Source organism: Vidua macroura, chromosome 9 (assembly GCF_024509145.1).
Source record: "Vidua macroura isolate BioBank_ID:100142 chromosome 9, ASM2450914v1, whole genome shotgun sequence".
NCBI lineage: Eukaryota > Metazoa > Chordata > Aves > Passeriformes > Viduidae > Vidua > Vidua macroura.
In genome coordinates, this window is record NC_071579.1 from 1,735,814 (window position 1) to 1,755,270 (window position 19,457).

The 19,457-nt window shown below is 54.6% G+C and overlaps 2 protein-coding genes and 1 long non-coding RNA gene across 3 annotated transcripts; 2 read left to right on the forward strand and 1 right to left on the reverse strand.

The window, feature by feature from the left end:
• Window positions 1-109: 109 nt before the first annotated feature.
• LOC128811324 (uncharacterized) lies at window positions 110-10,897 on the forward strand. The gene is made up of 3 exons (XR_008438304.1): window positions 110-616; window positions 10,134-10,305; window positions 10,424-10,897. It is a non-coding gene; the product is annotated as an uncharacterized LOC128811324 (long non-coding RNA).
• On the reverse strand, window positions 2,445-13,455 carry VAMP4 (vesicle associated membrane protein 4). The gene is made up of 7 exons (XM_053984877.1): window positions 13,124-13,455; window positions 11,805-11,851; window positions 11,456-11,506; window positions 4,973-5,073; window positions 4,392-4,471; window positions 4,157-4,208; window positions 2,445-3,153 (listed from the first exon to the last, which is right to left on the reverse strand). Exons 1-7 carry the CDS (start codon window positions 13,187-13,189, stop codon window positions 3,125-3,127), a joined length of 426 nt encoding a protein of 141 aa, XP_053840852.1. The 5' UTR covers window positions 13,190-13,455; the 3' UTR covers window positions 2,445-3,124.
• Window positions 13,456-13,514: 59 nt separating this feature from the next.
• On the forward strand, window positions 13,515-17,930 carry MYOC (myocilin). The gene is made up of 3 exons (XM_053984753.1): window positions 13,515-14,243; window positions 14,639-14,758; window positions 14,846-17,930. The coding sequence occupies exons 1-3, from the start codon at window positions 13,742-13,744 to the stop codon at window positions 15,628-15,630; spliced, it is 1,407 nt and encodes a 468-aa protein (XP_053840728.1). The 5' UTR covers window positions 13,515-13,741; the 3' UTR covers window positions 15,631-17,930.
• The last annotated feature ends 1,527 nt before the right edge of the window (window positions 17,931-19,457 follow it).

Sequence of the window (19,457 nt, forward strand, 5' to 3'; positions counted from 1 at the left end):
GCGCCCCGCAGCGCTCCACCAATGGGAAGCGTGCCCGCCCCGCAGCGTCCGGCCAATGGGAAGGGCGTCCGCCCACGCCAGAGAGGCGGGAACTGCCGGCCCCCGCCGCGAGAGGCGCGCGGAGGGCGGGGCGGGTCGCCATGGCAACCGGGCCCCTCACGGCCCCGCGCCTGGTGTGCAGCCCCGGCCTTCGGAACCCGCGCTGCTTTTCCTGAGGTACAATCAGCTGTACGTGGGGAATCGGCAAGGGGATTGTGCTCCAAGCTCTGCTGCTGTTCAGCCTCCGACCTCAGGCGCGTCTCTGCACTTCTGTCATCAGATTTCCTGTGTCGGGGCGATCCGTCGTTGTTGGTTTGCTGCTGGTGGTGCCTCTCACAGCCAGAACTGTCCCTTGGTAATAATGTCTGTGCCCAGGACAACCCCAGCACTGAGTGACTTGAACCTAAAACTGATCAATTCTAGCAGCTCGAGGCAGTGCACTGATGAGTTAGCTTGTGCAGCTTTCCCTGCCCTGCCTTTCAGGTAAATACAGGAGCAGCTGGTGGCTGCAGCAAAAACTCCAGGCTCGAGTCAAGAGTTCTGTCCGTGGGGCCGGCGTGGAGCCCTGCAGGAACAGGTCAGTGCATGCGGGGAGCAGCCCTGGGAAGGAGCAGCAGCAGAGTCCCAGCTGTCCCACCTTGTAGCCAGGCCCCTCCTCACTGCCAGACCCTGCCAAAGCTCCTGCTTTACAAGGGGACTTCTCAGGAGGGACTTCTTTCCCCCTGGGTTGCCCAGCTGCCACAGCCAGGAGGCCTCTCTGCACCTGTGTCACATCCCTGCAGCCCCCCCTCTCCCTCAGGCACGGGGACCTGGGGTCACACCACAGGCTCACACAGCAATCCTGAGAGGAGGAATGCACTGCTTTTGCCAGAGGATGCCATTCCCTGTACAAAAGAAATCATGTGGAAAACAGCAGCTGATGGTCTGTCCTCTGCACAGTGCAGGAATGGGTAAAACAGACCCAAAGCTTGGGTGAAGGAGTTGTTTTTGTTGTAGAATCTCCTTCATAACATCTCCCAAGTGAAAACCAATCCCCAAGCATGCAGACACTGCTGGAAACAACACCCCTTCCCTTTCTGCTGACTGCAGTTCTCTCTGCCATCAGTCCAGGGTGGGACAGCACAAGCTGCAATATAAAACCACAATACCAAAGGAATATGTGGAGGACTGCTCTGTACCACCCCAAGAGCAGGCATTTCTAATGGTCTTTCCAGCCTTGTGGGAAAAAAAAAATCTATAAAACGTAACAAATTCTATTCCTGCAATGTTTCTGACCAGGACTCCTGTGGCACCAAGGTCCTGCTGTGGGTGGCAGCAGCAGCAGCAGCAAAGGCAAGGCTGGGTTGTGGGAGAAAGGCAGAGGCACTGGCAGGGCTCTGCAGCAGCAGGAGTGAATTAACTCACTTTCCAGCTGGCAGGACATGGTACCAAACAGCTCAGTGAGATCTGCAGCCCCCCTGGAGACAGACACAGTCCCTCCTCATCCACCTTCATCATCCCTTGCAGGCACAGTGTAGCCAAAGGCACAGGCAGGATGACTTTTGTCCCTTCCACTGAATGTATGATGTTAAAACCAGCCTATACTTCAGGAGGAAAAACCCAGCTTGCCTTCCTGACTCCCACCTGGAGAGATCAGCTCTCACAGAAGGCCCTGTTTACACTCCAGCTGGGCAAGGGAGCCTGAATCACATCCAACCCTCCAGGCTGCCGTGCTCACTCCTAATCCCCTTCTCTGCACGGGGCAGCACTCAGGTGGAAACTGTACAAGGTCCTGGGGGCAGGGTCAGAGGAGGAAGCTGGGACACGGCAATGGAAATTCTCTGGGGCACCACTTCCCCTCTCCAGAATCATTTCAAACACGTGCTTAGCAGGACAACGCTTCTCTCATCAGGAAGGACCAAAAAGAGAACAGAAGAGCTTGGCTCAGCTAAAGTGCCAGGCTCAGGCCTGGAAAGGAGAAGGCTCCCAAAAATAAAGGGCTGACAGAAATGCCACCAGCACTTGAGACCAAGGCTGGAAACAGCCGAAACACCACAGTCCCACCCATGGATAGAGGAGCTCAGTTCCTGTTCATTCCAGCACAGGGGTCACTAGAGCTCCCCAGTGCCCATGTCTGGGAATAATCCCCACCCCACCGGATCCCAAGGAAGCAAAATCGACTGCCATTCAGGAACACGACCACCACATCATGGTGAAGGGCTCTGAATATGAACTGGGCTTCTTCACTGTGGATGGGTGTCAGGAGAATTGTTCTCCAGCTGTGCCTTTATATAATTGTGCTGCTTGCTGGGTTTTACACACGTTTCTTACTTTTGGTTAAGAACACACAGGAACAGGGACTCCCAGCCTCAGAGAGCCCTGAATGTCCTCAAAAACTTTATGAAGACGTGCAAAAACTTCACATGTACAGTCAAAAATAGGTTTACTGGAATGTCTTTAGTCACAGCTGTAAGCAGCAATACTGAAAACACTGAGCTTGTGCATTCCCATGGCAGGACCAAAAAGTCTTCTGGATTGTAAAACCTAATTTCCACTTTTTCTCTTTTCTTTTTTTTTTTTTTTTTGAACAAGAGAAGAACAACACCCTTGCAGTTGTCCTCAAAAGAATCAGTTCCCTATAATGGTATATTTCCCTTCAGACATTTATCTGCTCCTTTTCTCTGATTCAAAGACAGAGTCCCCTCTGCCTTCCACAGCAGGCAGCAAGGAGCTGCTCAAACCATATGATTATTATTATTATTATTATTATTATTATTAATAATATTACAACTCAACCATATATACAGATAGACCATAGGGGCAAGTAGCCAGCTCCAAACCAGAGACGCAGAATTCCACAAAACAGGCGGTTTGGGATCTGAATCTTGTGTTATACAAAAAAAAGTCTGACAGCAGGAACAGGTACTCGACTGGAAAAGGGTTGTTTGGTAGTTCTTCAAACGCTCTCTTAGAGCTGGCTGCTTGCCACCACCTCCTGTTCCCAGGAGAAAAAACAACTTCCAAGATATATACAGATATCTCACTTAAATTATACAGCAGATTGGTCATCCCAGAGGCAGCTCCACCGAAGCCTCCAGCTGCCCTGTCAGGAACGGTACTTCAGGACTATGGGCACTGCAAAATACAAAGAAAGAAGCTCTCACCACACACCCATCCCTGCCAGGGAGTGCCCCCATTTCTGCAGTGACAAACCCCAGCAGCTGCGAGCAGAAGTGTGTTCCCAGCCCCAAGCTAAAGCACTCTGCTGTCTGCACACATGCTAGACAACACATCCTGCTACCTTCATCTCCTTCCAGCTTCCCAAAACTAAACCAGATGGGATTTTCCATCAGTCTCTCTCTCAACCCTGCTGCCAGCTTTGCCTCTCCCACTGCAGGCTGTGTGTTAGAAGGACAACAGCCACAAGGGCTTTGCTGAAGGAACAGGAACAGTTACAGGGCTGCCCCTGGACACTTCAGTGGGAGGAAAACGCTCCAGACCCAGTGACACAGAAGAGCTGCACTGCCATGCTGGACTGCCTGGATCCCTGGAGCATGTCATTCTGCAGGCAGAGGGATCAATTATTCCTGCCTGGAAGAAACATGCTCTGGTCATTCTGAGCTGTTTGGTAGGAAAAGCAGTGACATCTCTGCTCTGGGGAGCTCCAGGAAAGGCAGAGAGCATGGGAAGGGACCAATGGCAAAGCCACAACAGCTACTCAATGGAAATTAAGCAGCACATCAACTTTGGAGAAGAGCATTTGTACACAGCAGGCTCATTGCAAGGTGGCTGATACACGTAGAGACGTTTCTGGAAGACGCTGCTCTAGCCTGAAACTTTTCCATGTACTCCCACCCATCCTGGGATCAGTCAGTGCCAACCCTGGGTCAGTACAAGGTTGGCAGGGCACTGCTGGTGTTCTCTCGTCACAGTCAGCAGGATGTGGTTTGAGCCTGCTCCTCTGTGTGGAAAAGGAGCACAGAACGCTCTGCAGGCACCCCTTATGGGCAGAGTGGAGCCCATGGGGTGGCTTAGGTGCTGTCCCTCAGGGACAAGAGCACCACGGTGTCACTCCCAGCATGGAGTGCCACCAAGATGTCCATGCCAGACATGGCTGGGCTGATGTGGAGCTACTCACCGATGATCACGAGCAGGAGAATGACCACCACCATCGCTATGATCGCCTTCATCTGCAAGAGGAGCACACGGGCACCTTACACAGGGTGCCAGGGGCAGCTGCTTCGACCTGAAAGGAGGCCTTTGCTCCCAGCATGCTTTCAGCTAGGAAGCAGAGCTGCTCCCCCTCCTCCCAGGGGCAGGCAGGTCACCACCCTTCCACAACCCCAGCCCTACCTGTTCCCCTTCTTGCTCACCTTACAGTCTCGCCACCACATCTGTCTCCGGAGATGCTTGGCTCTTTTGCTAAAAGCTGCTGCATTGTCTGATAAACTGTCTATTAAAGGAAAGAAAAGAGTCAGTTCAGTGGTGCACACACTGTCACAGCACCCACTCACCCGGTCTAACTGCACTAAGTTCTATGCAGTAAAAGACCCAAGCACAGCATGATTCACCAAAGCCACAGCAGGGTCAATGTGACGCCCTTCACCAGAGCACACAAGTCCCACTGTGCTCCCTCTGTACTGGCTGCTCTCTGAGGACAGGAATGTGCTCTGCAAGGCAGTGGACCGTGCCAGGAGACAGAGCAATCTACCTTTGCTTGAAGGACCAACGAGATCCCAGCACCCAGACACCTCCAAACTAATGCCTCTGCACAGAGCAGCAGGTAAAGGTGGAGAGAAAGTCAGATCTGCAGCCTGAGGCTGAGCAACACCACTCTCAGGAAGGACAGAAATGTAAGCTCAGGTCTGACTTGAGGTGCTTTCAGAACCAAACCAGGTTAACCTGGCCCAGCAGCCAGGGAATCAGGCCAGCAGAGCTGTGTTTGACATCACACCTGATTTATCCTGCAGGTCGTCCAGCCGCTCGCCCCTTTCGATCACCTTGGTGATGTTCTCCTGCATGACATCGATGACTTCATCCACCTGGTTCTGGACACTGGGGCAGGGCAAAGGCAGCGTGAGAGGCAGCAGTGAGCACCAGAGCTGCCCATCCTGGTGGGACCTGAGAGCTCACCCACAGAAATGAAAGGGCACAACAGTGGAAAGGGGTTGATGAGATGCAGAGAAAGCCAGAGGCATGGCATGGGGTGGATCTCTGGCAATCCCAGGAAGGGCAAAGGAATACAAGGGGCTCAGAGAGAGCACTGGGAAGTCAGCAGAAGTGGGACATCCTCTCTAACACCTTTAACACACAAATGCAGTATGAAAAGGCAGTAATTGCTGTTGGTGGGCACCTCTGCTACAGAAGAGCTCACAAAGGGGAAAGAAGAAGTATAAAAACTATACCTTATTTTTCTACATTTCATAGAACGCCACATCACACCTTTGCTCAATAACTTGGAGTGAAATTAAATCAGTTCCCTCCTCCAGGAACTGAGTTACTAAATTAAACCCACTCTGCCAGGGGCATCAAGAGGATAGCAAAGAAATGGCTGATATGAACTAAACCAAATTATAATTCATCTTCTCCTAGGTTATGCAACTCTGTGGGTAGCCTTCACTGAACAGCAGCCTAAATCACACCCCGAGGGTTATTAAAAATGCATTTAGTTGCTCCAGAAAAAAAAAAAAAACTACACTGGCAAGAGAGAAAAATTTTCCTGGTGGAAAAATACTACTCCATTCTGGTTTGTATTTTGGAGCTAATACACGTTTATTTTCCTGGAGATAGAAATGAGGGTTTTCTTGAGGCCCGGTGGATAATACGTTGTTTGAGACATACCGTTCCCAGAAAGGCAACAGCAACAGCAGGATCTTGGAGGCAACAAAACAGAAATAGCTCCAGAGAGAAACAGCGTATCCTCCCCCAAGGCCCCCGAAACTGGGGCCAACACAGACTCAAGGCCAGTCAATGGGGCACTGCAGAACCAGAAACAGGGCTCTGTCCTTGCCACCATGCTTGTAATTAATTAATTAATTAGAGACATAGGTTCACACTGACCTACTTCTCCCACCAGCTACATGCCTCTCACCAAGCAGACACCTGTGCTGATGAGGAGACGCTGCAACCAGCAATAGTGATCACAATACTTGCTCACATTTACTTACTGTTCTAAATACAGGTGAGAATAGTCATTAAAAGGCATTTTCCTCCCCAGAAAGCTCTAGAAAGAGTTCCACATCTCTAAATATGAAGGCGTTTCCCATCTTAGCCTTTCAAGTTGAGCTCTCCAGCACCACTGCACTGTGGCTTCCAGAGCTAGAAGAGCCAGGCAACTCCTCTGAAATTTCTGAAGTCAACAGCTGTGATAAGGCACATGCTGGACTCCAGCAGCACATGTAAGAATTTGCTTTATTTAGGACAGCATAAGAAAGGAACCTGCCTTCTCTGCTGCATCACAGAGGCTGTGGGAGCAGCATCTCTCTGAACCCACCTACACCGCGTGGTGGCAGCTCCCACCTTCCACACTGCCAGGAGCTCCTTCTCTGGAGGGGAAGGGCACAGATAATCCCCAAAGACCTCTCAGCAGGAACTGCCCCGTGCCCAGGAGCCTGCTCCGATCCACTGCTTATTTTACAAAGTCTGAGGTGAGTGGCAGAGCTGTTGCTGTTGGCAAAGCTCGGAAGGTGGCACTGAGGATGCAGACAGGAAACACAGCAGTGCCCTGGAGAGCCGAGTGTCCACCCCACACAGGACACACAGCCCCGTGGCCCATCCCTGGGCACTGGGTGACAAGCAGGCACGTTCTGCAAGGGGCTTTCCTTACCTTGGCACAAGTCCCAGCTTGGAGCTGCCAGCAATGCAGCTACAGCTTGGGGCGAGAGGAAAAGCACCAACATCTGCTACCCCAGATGAGCCAACTTGGCAAAACCTCTAAGCCTCAAACATCGGCTTCACACGCAGAAGTCTACATTTGCAGTATGTAAATGTTTCTAAAATAATTTTTTGGCTTGAAAATAGAGAGATTTCCTCCCACAACAGATTTGTCACGAAGTTATCCTGGTACAACTAACAAGTGAGAGCACACAAGGTTACAAGTGCATTTAGGAACTTGCAGAGCCATGCAACACCACCTGCATCCCTGCCAGTGCAGGTCAGAGCCCTGAGGGGTGCTGCTGCAGTCCTGGGACACCCCAAAGTACTGGAGGCAAAACAGGCTGGTAACTTCAAGCTGCTGTGGTGGTTAACAGTATTTGGGGGAGAGCTATGGAGCACAGACCCTTACTGCCCAAGCTGCTTCTCAGCATCCTGTCTCTTCTCATTTGAGCTGCTGGCAAAATGCTAAGGGCCCTTGTTACCTGCCCAAACCCTGGGCAAGCTGTCACCTGTCCCCAAGAGAACAAAACATTTCACAGATGAAGAATAGAGGCACAAAGAAATTAAAGCTTATAAACTCCCACAGATGTTGAGGTGTGGACTCCTATGGAACACAAATGCATTTGGGTAGCACAGTTTGCCATCTAGGGAAAAAAAACAACAAAACAACAAAGCAAAGAACAGGAAGGAAGAGGCCAAGCCAGGGAAATTCAGACCTCCACACAGCACCTTAACCAGACCTTAAGCCAGCCCTTTCTTTCTGTTCTCTCCCACCCTTCATTGCTGCCTCTCCAGGAGGGGGCTGAAAAATGCTCAGCCTATGTATCAGTCCAGCAGCTTCAGAACATATTCAAAAATGCCCACTAGTCTGGCATGCTTGAGGTAGGAAACTCAAGCCACATCAAGAAGAAAATATTTTCTTGTTTTATTTGGCAAGAGGGAATGAGTCCTCTAATACAAAGTCTATTTCCTGTTGGGGAGCTACAGGCTTTTGACACATACACTTCATGTGCTTTACTCCTGCCAGATTTCCAAGAGAAATAAAGCGGAATAAATACCTGCCAGGAAAGGGAGCAAGACAAAAACATGAAATACGTCTCCCACGACCTTCTCTCTCACTAATTACTGCAAGTCTGATGCTTTTAACAAGGACAGCAAGCATACACCATCAAAGCAATGAGATTCAGTGGCACTCAGCTTGCTTTAGACTCCTCTCTTCTTGTGCTCTGCTGTTTCAAAGTGGGAGGAATACGCCTTTCCATTTTGGCCACCCTTGGCTGGGTACTGAAAACCTGCCTGGGCTGGTCAGGGTGCTGGGCTAACAACAGTGCTGCTTTCTCCAGACACTGTAAACAGCCTGTGCACACACCATGGGATGTGCTGCCCAAGGCTGCTGCTTGTCTCCAAGCTGGCTGTTTGCAGCCAGCGTGACACTCCAGTTTTCCACCCCAGTGATATTAACAGTGTGTACTTTGGTGCACATTCCACCCAAACACCCCTGGTTGTGGCAGCCACCCAGGGAAGAGGGAACAACAGGAAGAGCCAAGGCAGATGGAGGGTACAGAGGCAGGAGGCTGCACAGCACTCCCCAGCTCACTGCAGAGAGCCCTGCTGTTCCCAACAACGGGCTAACAGTGCTGAACCACGCCAAAAAGCCTGGGCTGAAGTTGCTTCTTAGTCCCAGCTGTGAAGAAAACAGCAGTCTATGCCTCCCTGAAGCCTTTCAGTCATTGAAAGGATTATATCCAACTAGGATACCTGTATCACCTTCAGATGAAAGCCTGGACTGTGGTTGGGGTTCACTGTACAAGCTGCAATAAGCCCTGGGAAGCTGCAGTCAGCTCTTGCCTCTAGAGTTCAAACCATTCCCCAAACCTTCCCCCTGCTCAGGGCCTGCAGCCAGCCAGAGCCACTGGGGCTGGGAATGCTGACCCCCCCAAAGTTGCACAGTGGGGGATTCACAGAGACCAAGAGGCTCCTGGGGAACCCCAGCACCGTGCTGAGCCTCAGCAGCAGCATGAACAAGAACCCAATGGCACAGTTCCCTGAAAGTACAAACATCAGCAGTAAAGTGAGTCAAGCAGTGCAGAAAAGGGGCTGATTTTAGCAGAATTTTTGAAAAGATGATCTGTGATGAGAAGCTCCTTTTCCAAATTAAAGAAATCCAGCTGGAAGATGAACATCCCAGCCTCCCTTGAAAAGGCTCTCGTGCACACATCCAGCACTTCTTCCAAAGCCTCAAAGCAAAGGCAGAGAAAGGAGAACAGCTCTCCCTTACCCGTTCTTTGTACCTTTGGGGAAAAGAATGAAAACCCTTTTAAAGCTGTGTTTCAGCTCCAGCCCACCCTGGGGATGGGAGGCTTCAAAGGGACCCCATGTGGCCTCTCAACTACCAGAGGAGATTCCACCCCAACCAAGCAGCTTCCAGATACATCAGGACAAAGCTCAGCTTGAAGGGGACTGACACTTCCTCCTGTCACCATTGCTGACTGTCACTCATCTCCTTCCCCTATAAGGTTTGCAGTGTTCCCCACCGCTGAGCCAGCCTTGAGGGTCTCTGCTGCCAAGCTCCACCCTGACCCAATCCATCCCCCTTTCCTGCCAAGCACAACGAGGAAAACTTTCCAGTCTTGCCCCTCACGTTTAACATGTTCCACACCTTTGCTCCCACAATCCCATCACTTTTTCCTCTACCCAATCCTCCACCCAGTTTCCTTTTATGCCCATATTCACACCTCGTTTCTCCAGCCCCATACTGCCATGGCCTCTCTAACTTTGCCCAGCTATGCCTCAGCTCTCCAAATGCTCAAATTCCTCCTTAAAATGTCTTTTCCTTACAGTTTTTCAGCAGCTACCCAACCTTTCTTTATTGAAACAAAGCAAACTGAGTCACTATGAGACCAGGCATTGATCCCTACAGCACAAGGACTGAACTGATCAGAAATTTCACAGTGATCTTCATGACAGGAAGTGATGATTGCATGGTGTAAGTGCTTATTAAACAAAGCAATCAACGCTGATGAGAGCAGAGAATAAATTCTGTTTTGTAACAGATGCTCTGGATGCTCCATCGATGTAGCCCCTTGATAGCCCAAGGGACATATTCCATGCCACATCCACTGTATCCAGGCAATCTCTGGCAAAGGGCAAGCCTCGTGTGTGGGCCATTAGTCACATCACACCTATGGACCCACCAGCTCCTGGCTAAGTGCTGCTTTCACTTTTCTTCCTTTTCACAGGTGCAGTGTCCTCCTCTACGTAAGCCACTGCTCCCTTCTGCCAGGGTGAGACAGGCAAGAGAAGAGCTCCTGTTTTCTCCCACCAACAGGGAACACAGCAGACACTGCAGGTGCTGTCCAGCAGAGGAGGATGAAGGGATGGACACCACCTCATCTCTACCTTTCTATGGAGGTGAGACCCCACTCCTAAACCCAATTCTCAGCTTTCTCATTCCCTCCAGATCATGCCCTAGAAGGGAGGCTCTGTCCACAGAGACTTACTCCAAAGAACAATTCCTCTCTACCAACAGCATCCTCACACTCTGATGGGAACAGAGATGCCCTGAAAACTCAGGGTGCAGGCACCTGCCCTCTGCCTCTTGTGGAGCTCAAGTGCCCTTCACCCCTCAAGATAACAAGCACAGTCTAATGCTGATGGTGGCATGAGTCATCCCAGAGCTGTGCTGGCTTCTTCCTGGCATGGAAAAAATTCCTAACCAAGAGCCACACACAGGCTGCAAACAATGAATAGTCTGAACAATGCCCAGGCAGCAGTACCCACACAGATCTCTGTCCTGGCCCCACAGTGATCAGCAGAGGAACAGGGCAACACAGACCAGAGGTCTGCGAGTAACCCCACACTTCTGGTTAAGTACCATCACTACATCCTTCACAGGAAAAACTGGAGCCCTGAACAAGCTTCATCCAGGAAATGACTCGATGGGAGAAGGATTCAGAGTGTTCACTCCTTCCTTCTTGCCCCACTCCTCCTCCAGCTGTAATGGTTTCCTGTTTTCCTGCTGCTTTGACCCCAGTGAGTCACTGCTCATCTCCAGGTCACCTCTATCAGGTTTTTATCTGGAGAAGAGGATGCCAGAGGACCAGCTACTGCCCAAACCCCATGGTCCTGGTGTGTTCCTGGCCACTTACTTTCTTGAAACGTTAAGGAGCGTTTTACAGGATGAGGTAAAAAAAAAGCCTCAAAAATTAAAAAAATGGTGCTAGGAAAGGTTAAAATTCAGGATTAATGCTGTAGAGAAAGAGTCACACAAAAACATGGAACAGGTCACCACCAGAACACAGCAAGGGCTTCAGAAATTCCAATAAGCTACTGTGGTGTAATCTTACCCCCTTGCCTCTGTCAACACACAATTTCTTGACAGGCTGCATCAAAACTAAGATTTCCTTTAGCTGTGGATATGTGGGGTAGGACATACTATTTAGAAGAACACAGGCACAAGGAATGTTCATATGATGAGCTACACAGAAATACTCTGACAAGACAGCAGCAGGAGCTCACAGTGCCAAATAAATTATCTCTGTGACACTAAGCAACAACTTACTGCCTGATCTTGTCATTCCTGGGTCCAAACCTGGGTCCAGAAGGCCCCCTCCTGCAGGCAGAAAAGAGCAATCAGGTCAGGTACAATGAAAACATGTTTTTAAACCAGACCCAAAAGATCTGAGGAGAGAACCAATGCCTTGTGCACAGAGAATTGTTTTCATACCTCCCATCAGTCCCTCCCACATCTTAGGATCCGTGGCATATCTCACTCTTACAAAAGGTCACACCTATTAATTCATGCCCAAGGCCAAGGCTCTGGAAGAACATCCCAAAGGAATCAAAGACTTCCATTCCCAAGCCCCCAGCCTCAGAGCTGCAGGCAGGTATGACGCTGCATTCCAACTCACAAGAAAAAGTCTTCCTCTTCATCTGAGTCTTCCTCCAACAGGTTCCTCTACAAACACAGAAAAAACATTTCATCAATAAGCAACCACCAATTCACACCACATTTCCAGCTCTTAGGATGCAATCAGCATCCTCTGACTGCAGGGGGGTCCTCTCTGCTCAAGGAACAATCCCCAGCCCTGCACCCAAAATCATCCGATCACTCTGGGCTGTCCCATCCACACAGGAAATCAGATCCACTGGATTTGGAGGATGAGGTTTCTCCACCATCTGATGGCAGCAGGTGTAAGAGGGATGACCACAAGGGAACATACTGGCTTCCTTGGGCTGGAGGGCAGAGCAGTCTGGCAGCTCCTCTGTTTCACCCCAAAGGGCTCCCTGGGGCTCCCCTTTGCTGATCCACTACTCCACTCCATGAGAGGATCCAAAACCTGATTTTTAAGAGGAACCCCACAATCCCACAGAAGCCTGAATGTTCCAGACAAAAACATTTCTGCTTAGGGTGAAAAACAATCTACAGGGGGAGGTGACACACTAAAGGTGTGGGCCCAGGGGCCCAGCAGATGATCCTTGGGGTACCAACAGTTGCTGCTTTCCCGTGTGTAGATCTGGGCTCCCACCTGCAAGCCTGATGCTCTGATGTTGCAGCTCACCTACATTTCCGTCCTGGCACATTTGCTCAATTAACTCAAGCAACACCGTGCAGTAATTCCAGCCACTGCTTCCCTCAAGGGAGGAGCAGCCAGCTCGTGGCAGCACGGGCTCCTGGTCTCGCTGGCAGCTGTCGGGAGCTGCAGCAGCATTTCCGATCACAGCCTAAAGCGAGCTTTAGCACAGCCTGACCCCAGCAGGTTAAATCCACTTTGTCCAAACCAGGCTGGGACCTGTACTCAAAGCCTGAAATGTGAGGGGACCGTGATGACGGGAGAAAAAATCAGCTGTAAAGCACAGGGTGACTTCACTCAGCTCCTTCAGCCAACGTGGGCAGCAGAGCCAGGCCGTGTCCCTGCCAGGCTCTGCGGAAGGGCAGGAGGCTGGAGCACACCGGCAACTCCCGGCCATGGATGCGGCCTGAAGGAGCCGCAACAGGTTCCCAAAACAGCCGTACCGAGGCTGCCGTGACACACACGGAGCGGGGCTGGCGCTCGGACAGACCCTCGCCGACTGAACGGCGCTGTCCCTGCGCTCCGAACTGTGGGCCCCGCGGCGGAGGGCTGCGGCGGCACGAGAAACCCGGCCAAGGCACCCCTGCCGTGGGCACCGGGCCCGGCGAGCCCACGCTCAGCCCCTTCCCGCTGCGCTCCGCCGGAGAGGCACTCACCCGCTCGCTCTTCACCGAGCCCGTCACCTCGTCGTCGTTCAGGTGCCGCTTGAATTTGGGAGGCATGGCCAGTCTGTGCCGCGGGTCTGTGCCCGGGGGGAGAAGCCTGGAAGGGAGAGCAGGGAGCGCCGGGCAGGCCCAGGACGGGACCCGCCGCCCCCGCGCTCACCGGGCCGGGCCGGGCCGGGCCGGCGGGAAATGGCCGGTGCCGGAGAGTCCTGTCACATCGACCGCTCCGCCCGCCGCGCCGAGCGCCGAGCTACCGATGGCGGGCGGGCCGGGGCGGAGACACGAACGGGAACGTGGGCGGGCCCACCTGGGGCGGGGCCGTTCCGGGGCGGGACCGCCCTGAAGCGGGACGGGGCCGGGGGGCTCGGTTCAGGCCCCGGCCCCGGCCCCGAGTGGCCCCCGTGGGGTTCGGCCCCGAGCCCGCCCGCCCCGGCGTCACCCCTGGCACACGGCCTCGGCCAGCGGCCCCGGGGAGGCGGCGGGGCAGTGCCGGTGCCCCCGCAGGCATCTGGAAGGTTCCGGCTCGCCCGCCCCCCGCCGCCCCGACCCTCTTGCTCTATAAATGCGGGCGCCGGTGGCCGGTGCGCTCAGAGCGGCGGCGCCGGGGCCATGCTGGGGGCCTGGCTGCTGCTTTGGGGTTCCGTGGCCCTGGGCGGCCGAGCGGACACCGCCTTCCTCCGCCGCGCCCATGACAGCTCCGGGCACTGCACCTACTCCTTCACGGTCGCCAGCCCCGTGGAGGCCGCCTGCCCCGAGGCTGCCGGCGGCGTGCCCGAGCTGCGCGCCGAGCTGGCCGCCCTCGCCGCCCGCCTGAGTCGGCTGGAGAGCCGGGAGCGAGCAGTGGGGGGCTCGGGGCCGCGGGGAGCCGAGCCGGGGGCCGCACGGGACCCCCAGCAAGTGGCCGCGGCCTCCCGCCTGGAGGCCGCGTACGGTGAGCTGCTGCGGGCCAAGTCCCGGCTGGAGGAGGAGAAGGGGCGGCTGGAGCGGGAGAAAGAGGAGCTGGGCAGGCGGCTGGAGAGCAGCGCCCAGGAGATCACCCGGCTGCGGGCCGCCCGCTGCCCCCCCGGCAGAGAGGGGCCCGGCCGGGACACGCTGCGTGCCCCCGCCAAGGGTAAGTGCCCGGGCCGGCACCCCTGTGCGTCCCCCGTGCTGTGCACCCACTGCTGCCCCCCACTCTTGGGGACCCTGCTGGGCTCAGCCTTGCTGGGAGGTCGCAGCCCATTGCCCCATAGCTCCCTCCCCACCCCGCCTCATCCCATCGCCTGCCCCGCAGCAGAGGGGGGATGTAGGGTACCGTGCTCATCTGGGCTATTAGGAATTTCCCCCAGAGAGAACGGTCACAGATGTGCCCTGCTGCAGTGGGCGGGGGCACCGGGCTCCTGCCCAACGCATCGGCATGTCTGAGAGCAGCAGCTCGGCACGGAGCCCCCCGAGGGCGGCAGGAGCAGGCGGGCGGTGAGGGGGGCTGGCTGAGCCCCGCTCACGCTGTGCCTGACCCCGCTGCAGCGCCGCGCTGGGAGCCGCAGCCCCTCAGCTACCAGGAGCTGCAGTCGGAGAGGACCGAGGTTCCCGTGTCCCGCCTGCTGGAGGAGACGGCGCTCGGCCGCCCGGGCAAAGAGGACTCAGGTACGGGCACGCCGGGCCGGCCCCGCGTCCCGCTGCTCACGAGGGGCTGGCGGTGACCCCTGTCTGTCCCGTCCTGTCCCCGAGCAGGCTGCGGCCAGCTGGTGTGGGTGGGAGAGCCCGTGGTGTTCGGCCGGGCGGACTCCATCGCGGGCAAGTACGGCGTGTGGATGAAGGACCCCGAGCCCGTGCCGCCCTTCACCCGGGACAACACCTGGCGTGTGGACACCGTGGGCACCGAGGTGCGCCAGCTCTTCCAGTACGAGGAGGCCGAGCAGCTGGCCCGGGGCTACCCCGCCAAGGTGCACATCCTGCCGCGGCCCCTGGAGAGCACGGGGGCCGTCATCTACCGCGGCGGGCTCTTCTTCCAGCCCCGCCAGTCCCGCTCCGTGGCCCGCTACGACCTGCGGGGAGAAACCATCACGGCCGAGAGGGAGATCCCCGGTGCCGGCTACCACGGGCAGTACCCCTACTCCTGGGGGGGCTACACCGACATCGACCTGGCGGTGGATGAGACGGGGCTCTGGGTCATCTACAGCACTGAGAAGGCCCGGGGAGCCATCGTCCTGTCCAAGCTGGACCCCGAGACGCTGGAGATCCGTCGGACCTGGGAAACCAACATCCGCAAGCGGGGGGTGGCCAATTCCTTCCTCATCTGCGGCACCCTCTACACCGTCAGCAGCTACTCGGCGCCCAACGCCACCATCAACTTTGCCTACGACACTGCCACGGGCAGCAGCCGGGCCCTCAGCATCCCCTTCGAGAACCGCTTCCGCTACCTCAGCATGCTGGACTACAACCCTGCCGAGCGGCGGCTCTTCGCGTGGGACAGCTTCAACATGGTCACCTACCCCGTCCGCCTCTCCCGGGCGTGAGCCGCGGCTGGCAACGCGCCGGCTCAACCCCCGGGACCTCTGTGTGTGCCTTGGCACCCTGCTTCCCTCCCCATTTCCCCCGGCACGGCCCCCCGGAGCGCCACCTCACACAGCCTCGGGTGGTGCTGGGGGCCACACGCTGCCCAGCCACATCGCATTGTGCTCAAGTGCAGCAGAGAGAGATGAAGCACTGCTCCAGAGCCTGGCCGAGCCAGGGAAATGCCTCTCACCAGCCTCGGTGGGTTTTGGATGGGTCACAGCAGCACCCAGCCCTGAGCTGCTCCAGCACCTCTCTGAGCACCCAGCTTAGCCACCCCGAATGTGGAGCAGGGAGGGCTCAGGCATGGTGGGGGTTGGGCAGAACAGGTGGTAGAAGGGCTGTGCAGGAGGATCCTGCCTTAAAATAAGCGTTTTTCCCTGGTCGTGAGCAGCGATCCCCTCTGTGGGGTCAGGGTTTGTTGTTTCCAGGCTTCAGCCCTGCAGCGCTCTCATGCAGAGATCCCACAAGCTCCACTGGCATCCCACACTCCCAGTGCCCAAGGGCATCCTGGAGCTCAGCCACCTCCAAAAATCGAGTAGGCTCAAAAGCAGCAGAAAATACAGACACACATTGCACAAGCCTTGTTTTACTGAGGAAAAAAAAGCAGCCAAGAGAGCAGGGGTGAGGAGTGCTGGCAGAGCATCCTGCAGGCGGGTGGCCTCTCGGTACCCAGCCCTTCCAGCCATGTGCTTCAGCTTTACAGGCCATGCCAGGCCAGCAGCTCTCCCCACACCAGTCCAAAACACGCCACTTTATCTATTTATTGTAGAAAGCTTGTAGGAGGAGGCTGCTTTCCCTGTGGCACTCAGGGCAGCAGCAACCATGTTCCCCAGGGGCTGCGTAGGGTCCTGGCCCAATAAATATTGCCCAGCACCTCTGCTGCCTTGCACCTCGTCTTCCCAAGCCTGTTTTCCAAGGAGTGTGGTGGGCTGGTGCCCCTCTTGATGCACCTACAGGCTGAAGGTGCTGGTGGGGGGACCTGTAAAGCCTTGAGCAGGAAAATTCCACATTTTGGAAGGCAGCTTCTGACAGCAACACACCAGGTACTGGAGCAGTGGAAAAGGACAGAGAACACAGTGGGACATTTGTGATGATCACCTGCAGCTACAGGGATTTTCAGTGAGATGCTTCACCCCACTGCTGTCCTCCTGACACTAGCACTGTTGTTCTAAGTAGCAGCACTGTATGCTTGCATATCACAATGAAGCATTTGGTTTCTCCACCATCCCCATGCTTTATTTTGGAAAAATATGAGATGGTTGTAAAAAGTGAGATGGTATTTGGTAAGCTGCAGTGGGGGCAGCAGGTGGGAGCCCAGCATGAAGAGAGAGGAGGCTGAAAGACCCATTCCTGCTCCTGGGCAGGCCCAGAGCCAGGGCCAGTGAAGGTGTCCCTGTGGCCAGCGATGGCCCCAGGTTCTGCAGCAAGGCTCAGCCTGGGAGGGTCAGTAACACATCGCCCCTGTCACTGTCACACACAGAGCTGGGGAGCCCTGGGGCCCGGGCAGGATCTGGGTGAGGGCAGGGGAGAGCCAAGCAGGCAGCAGCCAGGGTCAGCAGTACCCAGCAAACATGCCACCAAGGGTGGGAGAAAGGCATTTCTGTCCCAAAACGGGATGGGAGGCAGGGCTGGAGTCCCCCTTCACCCTGCAGCTCCCGGGGGAGTGAGCCAAGCCCCGGGATGAAAGGCAGGGTTTGTGCAGAGCCCCGGGGAGCAGCAGCACCTCAGTGAGCCCAGACACCGAGGGCAGACAGCTCCCGCCCTTCCCTGCGCCGCGGCCTTTTCAGGCCGGGAAGTCCATCTCTTAATTGACTGAGAAAATAAAGGAGGACAAGCCAATGTACACAGGATTTCCAGAAAGCTGGGCTGGAGCTGAACAGCGCTCAATACACTGCTTTACTTAACAGGCTTTGGGAAAACAAGCCCTCCCTGCCCACATCCCAGCAAGAAGCCAGCCTGAGCCCAGGGGGGTTGCTGGATCTGGCTCCAGTCACATTTAACCCCTCTCTGGCTCTTGCCCTGGAGAAAAGTTACAACCTTTTCACAGCTTCAAGATTATTAAGGAGAAAGAAACTGAATTCCCCAAACAAAATTGTTCCCTAACTTCTGGGAGGTTCAGCACAATTATTTCTGATTACCAGAGTCCTAGAAAAGATATTACAAACCAAATCCCACTCAAATTTAAAAAAAGCAACAGCTACTCCAGTGTAAATAGCCAGGAGCAAGTTATCTGATTAAATGTCATAAAATATTCAATCAACTGGGGTCAATGACTGAAAGCTCCACCTGGCCTCAAAGGCAGCTGGTGTGGTTTGGGGTTTTGCAGAGGCACACATCAAACCTGGGCTATTTGGAGGCACAAAATGCCCAACCATTTACTTTTAATTCAACTTCTGCAGAAATACTCCCCTTGTTCTGCTCAGAGCACAAAATAGTCCAAAGCCTGGTAGATTCCCACAGCCGATGGTAGGAAATTCCTCCGATTTCCCAATGGCTTTATTACTACAGAATTGAACATGAATCCTTTCAGCAGCGTTTCCTTAAAAATAGAACAGTCTGGTCAATGAGTTCCCATTTTTGGGGTGTCCTTTTAAGATGAATCAGGCTGAAGACAACCTCAAAGCAGGGAAACATCACCACACCCGAGTTACTTTTATAGCAAATTTCTAGATGGAAGCAGTGTCCACCCTCCTTCCCAAGCATTTACTGCAGCTGTGCTCATACAGGTCCTTGTGGAAAAGGTGATTTACCCTGAGTGGGACCTGCTCAGAGGTTCCCTCTGCCCACAGCTGCATTTCTGGCTTCCAGCACCTTTGATTTACTCCATATTGCTGCAGTTTTACCCTGAACAAAACCAGCCTGGGCAGGAAAGGACTCCAGCTCCTCTGGTGGCCCTGAGCTGCTGCTTCCCAACCCACCCCAGGGCTGGCAGTGACACCTCTGACCAAAGGTCAACCTGCCCAACTCCTGGTGGTGCTTGCAGAGCCAGCCCAACACTCCTGGCTGGAGGAGGCACTCCTGTGCCTTTCCTCAGAGGCCCAGAGCCAGCCAGCACCTTCTCCCCAGGCAGGAACCACTGCCCAGAGACCGACACCGAAAGCTCCTGGTGTTTGTGGGAAGCAAGTTCCCTCTGGTGGCCAGCTGAGTGTGTCCTGCCTGTCCCAAGCCCCAGCCCAGGGAAGGCTCAGGTCAGGACTTCCTGAACTCCTGCCTTTCTCCCAGTGCTGCTGATGCCTTGAGAGGCTCCCTGGAACAGAGTTAAAGGAGTAAAGTAGGGATTTATTAAAAGGCCGTCACAGGATACACCCAAGATGGATGGCGCGTCACAAGTTTTCACACATATTTCTAAGTTTTGGTCCATTTCCATATTGGGGTTAGTTGTCCAATTCCAGCTCCAGGTGATGCAGTCCCACCCTCCCAGTCTGCTCTCCTCAATTCCCTGTTGTTTGCACTTTTTGGGCCTGAAGCTGCAGCGGTGTCCTTGGTTCTGGGGCTGGAAAAGGATTGCTGTGTGTGACTGAACTGTGAGGAGAACTCGCCAACACTTCATATGAAGCTCAGAGTTACACACTAATGCAGTAGAGAATCTGGAAAACATGAAAGCTCAAACTTAAGGCATCACTGTCACTCACTGGCCGATGCAGCAGCATCCCAGCTCCTGCCTGAAACAACCCCCAGCTCCATCAGCTGGAGATGGAATTCCCAGCAAACACCCAGGCTCCTGCTGGGGCAAGTGGTGGCCACATCCTGCGAGCCCTTGGTTGGAAAAGGGCTGGAAAAGTGCCAG